The 7,279-nt window shown below is 41.8% G+C and overlaps 1 protein-coding gene across 1 annotated transcript; it reads right to left on the bottom strand.

Moving 5' to 3' along the window:
* Positions 1-458: 458 nt before the first annotated feature.
* On the bottom strand, positions 459-4,570 carry LOC149285860 (enoyl-CoA delta isomerase 1, mitochondrial-like). Its single transcript, XM_089494956.1, has 7 exons — positions 4,519-4,570; positions 3,477-3,578; positions 2,779-2,906; positions 1,674-1,820; positions 1,398-1,519; positions 885-1,063; positions 459-625 (listed from the first exon to the last, which is right to left on the bottom strand). The coding sequence occupies exons 1-7, from the start codon at positions 4,568-4,570 to the stop codon at positions 459-461; spliced, it is 897 nt and encodes a 298-aa protein (XP_089351082.1).
* Positions 4,571-7,279: the final 2,709 nt, after the last annotated feature.

The raw sequence follows: 7,279 nt of genomic DNA, 5'->3' as shown, positions 1-7,279 counted from the left end.
AGAATACCTGAACACTATTTAGAAAGCCTCAATTTATATGATTTAGGTTTGATGATGAGCAGAAAAAACACCAAATAAACAATTTTGTTAAAAAAAAAAAAAAAAGTAAACAATAGTTATCTGCACTGAAATCTCTGATTATTAGTGCTCAAGATTTTTATTTCCACAAAATAATTTTCAGCTTATTCGTATAAAGAACCCATATTCAGGTATCTACACAAAACCCCGTACCCAAAAATGACACAGAAATACTGAGGATGAAGCTTTCCGCGGGTAACTTCCCTTAAGGCTTTAGGTTAATTTGTTTAATACAGTGACAAAATTAGAGAAGGTAATTTAAGCAATTTTCATAACATTCACAGCTCTTAGAGAGGTTTGCCTACTTTTGCTTCACTAAAGTTTATGGGTCTGCGAAGACCTACGGACTTAATCCTCAACATACGCATCCCCTTCGCGAACTACTGCTTCCTCTGTTTCAGTTTCTCCATATAGATCTGCAAGGATTTTTGGATGGAGTCCTTAGTGATAAAACCAACAAAGTTTTTGATATCAGCTTCCCGTTGGCTTACAAGCTTGTCTGTGGTCTGCTTGCGCATCATGGACTTGGTGATCTGACGGGCATGATCTGCGGGAATAAAAGAGACAGGGAAATAACCGTCTGAAATATTAGACTTATTGCAGTTTGTGACACTGCTGACCTTTAACCCCTTTGAGATCGAATGACTGCCAATTGTGCCATAAATGTGGTCTAAAAGACTGTATCAGAGCATCAAAGATTCCACTTTTTGCTGCAAATTAGATGTTCAGCGCTGGTATAGGTTCTTAAGCCATAGAATACCAAGATCAGGCTATCCTCAACAGGACAATTAGATAATGACATCTACCTGGAACTGAGAGCCACTGAGTCATAACAGAAGATGCTGTGCTTAGTATTTTATCTTCTGGCACTAACTGATCTACAAGGCCAACCCTTAGAGCCTCAGGAGCCGGGTACATCTGTCCTAACTGGAGGGATTGCTCAGTCACTCGATGACCAACTAGGTTTGTCATGGTGTCTTTAAACCTGTAGAAGAAAAAAAAATATTATATATCAGTAGCCATACATTGATGGAATGGGTTATCATAATAACGTAACACATCATCAAAGGGTTTATCGGCAAGCTGGCTGCTGTAAAAAGTAGACCAAAGGCGTAAATGTTCCCTGGTGTAAAAATTGAAATGCATCAAAAAGATGTAGAAATTTTTTTGATATACAATAGTTCTATTGGTGTTGCAGAGCGGTGAATATAAATGAAATACATATGAAAGGCCTCTTGCTAGTACTTGAAGGATTTAAGGATTGTGGTGCTTCCTAACGATGAAACATTGCCACAGCAGAAAAGCATTCACCCCCCTACCAGAATGGGGCAACTATGCCCAGTTGGGTCTCATTGAGGCCGATGGCATATTTAGGATTGTCCACCATGATGCGGTAGTCACAACACATTGCCATAAGACATCCTCCGGCTGGACTCGACCCCTAAGAGAGACAGAATTACTAATATATCTAAAAACACAGCAAGGGACTTGGAGGAACAAGGTAAAATGAGGTGCCAAGTTGGTTAAAGTTTTGATATGGTTTTCTCTATACAACAAATTTACAAAGGGCAATATTTAATACGGTGATGACTTGCATTGACAGCCGCGATTGTCACCATGCTGGATCCATACAGTTTCAACCACATCTCTTGCACTGCTCTCCAGAACGCCGCATAGTGTTCTGCGCTCTTTCCGCACATCTCGGTGATGTCCAGCCCCGCAGAGAAAATTTTAGGTACAGCCTGGAAGAACGAGAAAAGAATTGAAAATGTGTAACACCCGACGGCATTTCAAAACGGTCACAGAGGGATACTTTGCTTTACAGAGGGTTTTACTGTAACTTCGGGATGTATTGAGAGTATGTTATTGGGTATTTAGAAAAATAAAAATGTATTTACACAATTTTATACCTACAGCTTTTATACACAAGCTTTTTTTCTCTTCCAATAAAATGTTTGTGGGCAGAAGACTTGTCAGTTTATCTCCCTAAATGAACTATGCATTATAAAGGGTTACCTGGGGAAAATATCTCTGAACGAAGTGCCGAGTTGTGAAGTGAAGTAGAGCTCAAGAAATCTCAGTTAAATCTCAGCTATTGTTGAAAACAGAAGCTCACTGCGGTCAGATCTTCATAACACAAAGTAAAGGTAGCGAGATGAAACTGCAACTCTCCAGACAGCTATCTCTTTAAGGAATAAAACCCATTATGGTGGCTTTTAGGGCTGTAGCACCCTGTTATGGACCCAGCAAACTTAGATAAAAGGAGAATCAGGGGAGGAAAGAAGGACACAGGGCCTTAAGTCCAAAAGAGGGACTGTCCCTCCTAGACTGGGACATTTAAAAGGTATAAAGAAAAAAAATACATAACTTGGTATAGCTTTGTGCAAAAACAAACAAAAAAGCTGCGTAACGGAGAAGCTGTTCAACTGGCAAATTTCCCACACGCACACGAAAGCTAACAAATTCTAACAGACATTTATGACTCTCCTCCTCAATTTTCATTGTGGAAAAGTGACCCAAAAGCTCCAGCTCAAAAAGATGAACATCGGTAGGGTTTGGTAATATCTTTGCAACACATATATTTTAATAATCTATTATCAAACTGTTGTTCCACCATACACAGCAATCTGATTATTATTTATCGATTTATATAGCAGTAAGATATCCCCACAGTGCGGTACAACAGGTGCATAGACATACAGAGGTCAGTATGACGCCCCGACAGCCACGGTCCATCTCCAGCTTCTCCAAGCCGATGGAGAATTCTGTCAGAAAGTCCAGGCTGAGACTGTTGACTGGAGGGTTTTTCATTTTCATGAGTGCCACTCCTGGGAAAAAAGACAAAGCTCTATTATAGGACACATATGACTTATCGGTATGAAAGGAGGTCAGTGGGTTGTGGTCTTTGATCACTAAAGCATGGCTTTTGTGAGCAACCCGATCCACGCTGAAGGGCCATCGTCCCCCATTCACTGCCGTCAAATGAATATAAGAGAAAAAGTTCCAATATATTGGACAAGGGCCGAGGGTTCACATACTATCCTTGAGTTCTAAAACAGATACCCTTTTATTCCACACCTGGGAAAACGTCTCATTAAACCATCCCTTTACAAAAGTAAAGCTGCGATAACATACATGCTTTTTTTTTTTTTTTTTAGTGCTTTTTATGATTTTTGTTTTCAATAAAATTGATTTCCAAGGAAAGAAAAAAATAAATCGTTATTAAATCACCTATTGGGACACTTCAATACAAGTATTGCGCAATAATTACAGAACTCTTAAAAATCCCAAAAGATTTCACTATGGAAACAAATGGGATTCTTCTGCAGATTTTTATTCATAATATATATATAATAAATATATATATAAATTGTGCTTCGTAACCATGTCCCACTCACCCGTCGCTTCATCCAGTTCCACAAGAATCTTATCGTTACTGAAGTGCCGCCGACTGCCAGCATCCTTCCATGATGCCCCCGTTAGGGTGCTGCGCACACACCCTGGGCACCAAAGAAACAGATCGTATTAACAGGAAGAACCGTTATCAATATTCATTAGGGCCACATTAGGTTACCGTCAGCTGAGAGATCAAGGCCAGACATGTATAAAGATCCAGTTTTAGGGAAGGAGATCACGCATGGACACTCACATTATCCTATTCCCCCGTAATCTGTGTAATAATAACCGGAAGGTAATGCTAGAAAAATGTTTATATCCTACATAAAAGGATTAAAAACTTTTTTACAATTTCTTCTTAATAGTAAGTTAGTCATTTATAATGTTGCAGTTTCCCATTGTGTGTATTTATAAAACTCACAAATTAGTCCATAAAGTTAATTTCAGAATAACTGCTATAAAAAATATAAAATTTACAAATATAGAATTTGGTGGCAGACCAGATGCATGGCCCCGTCTAGTCTGCCTATTTTTTCTGCTGTAAATACCCAAACCTTATCACTTATTGGCCTCGTCTTAGATTCAGGAGCCACATACCTATAACATGCATGTTTAAATACCCTCACTATATTACCCTCTACCACTTATGCCCGGAGGCTGTTTCACTTATCTACTACCCCCTCAGTTAAGAAAAACTTCCTGACGTAACATCTACTCCTCCTGTAATTAATAACATTTATAATACAACCATAAGGACACAAGGTAAACATGGCAAGCATTGTCTATAGCCGGTCCAAACAATAAGTCTTTATTGGGGGACTCTATGGTCGCACACTGGGACAGACAGTCACCCCAGTCTGTCAGTGTGTGGGGCCTGTCGGAGGACACGTCTCTCTCCCCCCGCGGTTTGCCGGTCATTGAGTGGGAGGCGCGGGAAGACAGTCAAAGGAATAGGGGGAGGTGGGGGAAATTTGTCTCGCGCCGATGGAGCGGGAAGGGAGCGCGCGGAGAGTGGCGGTTCATTTTGGGCGGGAACCCACGCACCTGACAAGAGCCGGGCGGGAGCCGAACCCCTCAGCAAAGCCAGCGCCGCCATCTTGAGTGACCTTCACTTTTTTCTCCCCCTCACTCTGCGTCCAAAGCTCACGGGCTGGCTCCAAGCAGCAGGGAAGTCGCGTTTGTGATGTTTGAAGCGCGGCCCCTGGCGGGAGGAAAGAGGAACTGACTCGCAGCTGCCTCCCAATATCCCCGGCACGTCACGTGTTTGATTATCGTTCATTAAAAAATCAGATAATAAAAACTTATCTCCAAAATATAGGTGAAACGTAAACTACGAGCCAATTAGGACTTTAATGTATGTGAAATAGTATAGATTGCCAGAAACGCTCCTTCGCTTGCATCTGTATAAATACAGCGCAGTACATGGCCTGCGCATGGCAAGGTTACGCCAAAACTTGACAAAGTCCCCAGCGAAGGATAACACTCCAGTATTACAGGGGAGCTCCCGCCATCTTTTATTACTAGTGTCAGTTGAGTGGCTCAGTCTTGCTCACCTAGTCGGGCACTCTGACTAATGAAAGTCTATGGAGGAAGGGACTTAATTAGCATTGCCCAAAAGCATATGCTTGGTGTGGTGTTTGAGCCGGGAAACTCACCCAAAATATCACGTCTGACAGCAATGGCGGCTGCCAGGTCTGCAGATACAACCAAAATGTGATAAAAGCAGGTTTTTGTGGGTTATTGCTGTATACATCTCTGGAGCGATTATTACGGTATACGGCGCTCGAGGTATATCACTGTATACAGCACTGGGGGTGGTGGTATATTATTCTATACAGCACTTGAGGTTATTACAGTATACAGCGCTGGGGTTTATGCATGCAGCCTCCACCTAATCAATTACAACATACCCCGCGGTTATCATATGTATTAAAGTGCGCGTGAAGGCTGGCGTATCCCAGCCGAGCGGGCGCCACCTGGTGTTATTAATGTAGTAATTCTGAATGCAGTTGTAGGAACTTGAATTGTGGGGCAGCAGTGCCATCTACTGGTGGTCACTAGTTATACAAATCGTTGAAAAAGGTTTTTCTAAAACGGACTTCATTATTCATTGTGTAAGGTGCTGCTGCAGGAAGTGCTTGGCTGGCCCTGTATAATGTATAGTTAAAGCAATGAGATTTCTTCAGTCCCCTTTTCCATTGAATAATATATGATACTGGTCCGGTTATGCTCTTCTTGCTGGGGATGGCCCTCCTTAATGAATAGTGAAGTGAGTAACCACCACTCACACCACAGAGGAAAATTAACACTGCATTTACAGGAGCCAATAACCTTGGGATCTCATGGTTTAGCACTCTGGGCATTTTAGAGACTAAAACATAATTCTTGAGGTTTTACTAATTATTAACAGTCCCGATATTGTTAGATCACTTTATGGTGTCTGACAAACACTACAGTATCTGTACTGTGAACCATAAGTCCAGTCATACCTTTAGTGACTAGACCCGCTGGCTTATCTCCAACAACGAGCTTGTTGTCACTGAACAGACTTCAAAGAAAATTCTGGAAATGTTTCATTCATGTCTATTCCAATTGATCTATTATTAGAACATTATTCTATTGGAGAAGAGCGGACGGATTGTAGTAAAAGGAGGGAAGATACTTAAGAACGATGGGATGGAACTACCAGCAGGGCATATAGCAGACATCCGGACCTGCTACAAATACCTTGGTATCCCACAGCCACATGGGAACCACGATGAGGAGGCAAGGAAGGCAGCAACATCCATGTTGGAAGGAAGAACAAGATCAGCGCCATCGCCACATACGCCATGCCAGTCATCAGATACCCTGCTGGCATAGTGAGCTGGCCAAACGAGAACAGGGGGGCCGCCAACGTGAAGATCCCTAAGCTCCTCGCAATGTACAGAAGCCTCCAACGCAAATCCAACACCCAGAGACTATACACATCGACAAATATCTGAGGTGGCTGACAAATCCTACCAGTGGCTGGACTTAGACAGCACCAAGTTGGCAGAGTGATTCCAACAGATTCCAGGAACGACATCAGAACGCTCTGTCCATTGAGTCAAGAGTGACGCGCAAGTAACAGCTAAGACACTGCACAGAAACCTCAAACTCCCAGGCATCTTACGGATACACATGTGTGAACATTGTGAAACACAGAGTAGGAAAGTTTTATTAATTATTTCAAGGAATAAGTCATTTGACAAGGCTGTCCAAGCCGACTCAGAGCCAGGGACAAGGTTTTCTCTTTTGCACTGCTTGGTGACACAAAATAAATTGTAGATAAATCTATAGCTTTGGCAGGATAACAGCCCTTGGCAGGTGGGTTGACAGACACAACAGCTAAATCCTCCAGGCTGCCTATTTTCATATTTTCTTCCCCGGTGGATTAACTGTGGCTTCAACCATCACTCTCAGCTAGACAGCAGTTGAGGGTAAGGAACACACCTTAACCTGTATGAAACATAACATCCACTCGTATAAAACACACATTCTGCAGTCAGTGGACAATCGCTGCTTGTTGCATCTGTCAGAACCACAAAATGTCTAAAAGGGAATTGAACAAAGTTCAGTGTAATAAGAATTCTAATAGGATTTTTATTGTATATTCTATTAAATAGAATTATATTCTAATTACATTTCACCATTATCATGAAAGTTTAGAGTAAATATCAGTGTGTTAGTGAGAGGACATGTGAACTGATACTAGAAGCTCTTAGATGGCTTAAACCAGAAGTTCTTAACCTTTTTGATGCCGCACCCTCACATTTTAACAGCC

Source organism: Sceloporus occidentalis, unplaced genomic scaffold, assembly GCF_023333645.1.
Source record: "Sceloporus occidentalis isolate IW3139 unplaced genomic scaffold, rSceOcc1.0.p SCAF_76, whole genome shotgun sequence".
Classification (NCBI taxonomy): domain Eukaryota; kingdom Metazoa; phylum Chordata; class Lepidosauria; order Squamata; family Phrynosomatidae; genus Sceloporus; species Sceloporus occidentalis.
Note: the sequence above shows the minus strand (reverse complement) of the source record. Positions and strands in the feature narration are given on the sequence as shown.

What these genes read in the sequence shown, in the direction of transcription:
- LOC149285860 (XM_089494956.1), bottom strand. Translation starts at nt 4,570, where the DNA reads ATGGCGGCGCTGGCTTTGCTGAGGGGTTCGGCTCCCGCCCGGCTCTTG. An exon ending in TCCCGCCCGGCTCTTGTCAG is followed by an intron (nt 3,579 to 4,518) that starts GTGCGTGGGTTC and finishes TTTGGTGCCCAG; the next exon opens with GGTGTGTGCGCAGCACCCTA. An exon ending in TCAGTGGCTCTCAGTTCCAG is followed by an intron (nt 626 to 884) that starts GTAGATGTCATT and finishes TTATTCCCGCAG; the next exon opens with ATCATGCCCGTCAGATCACC.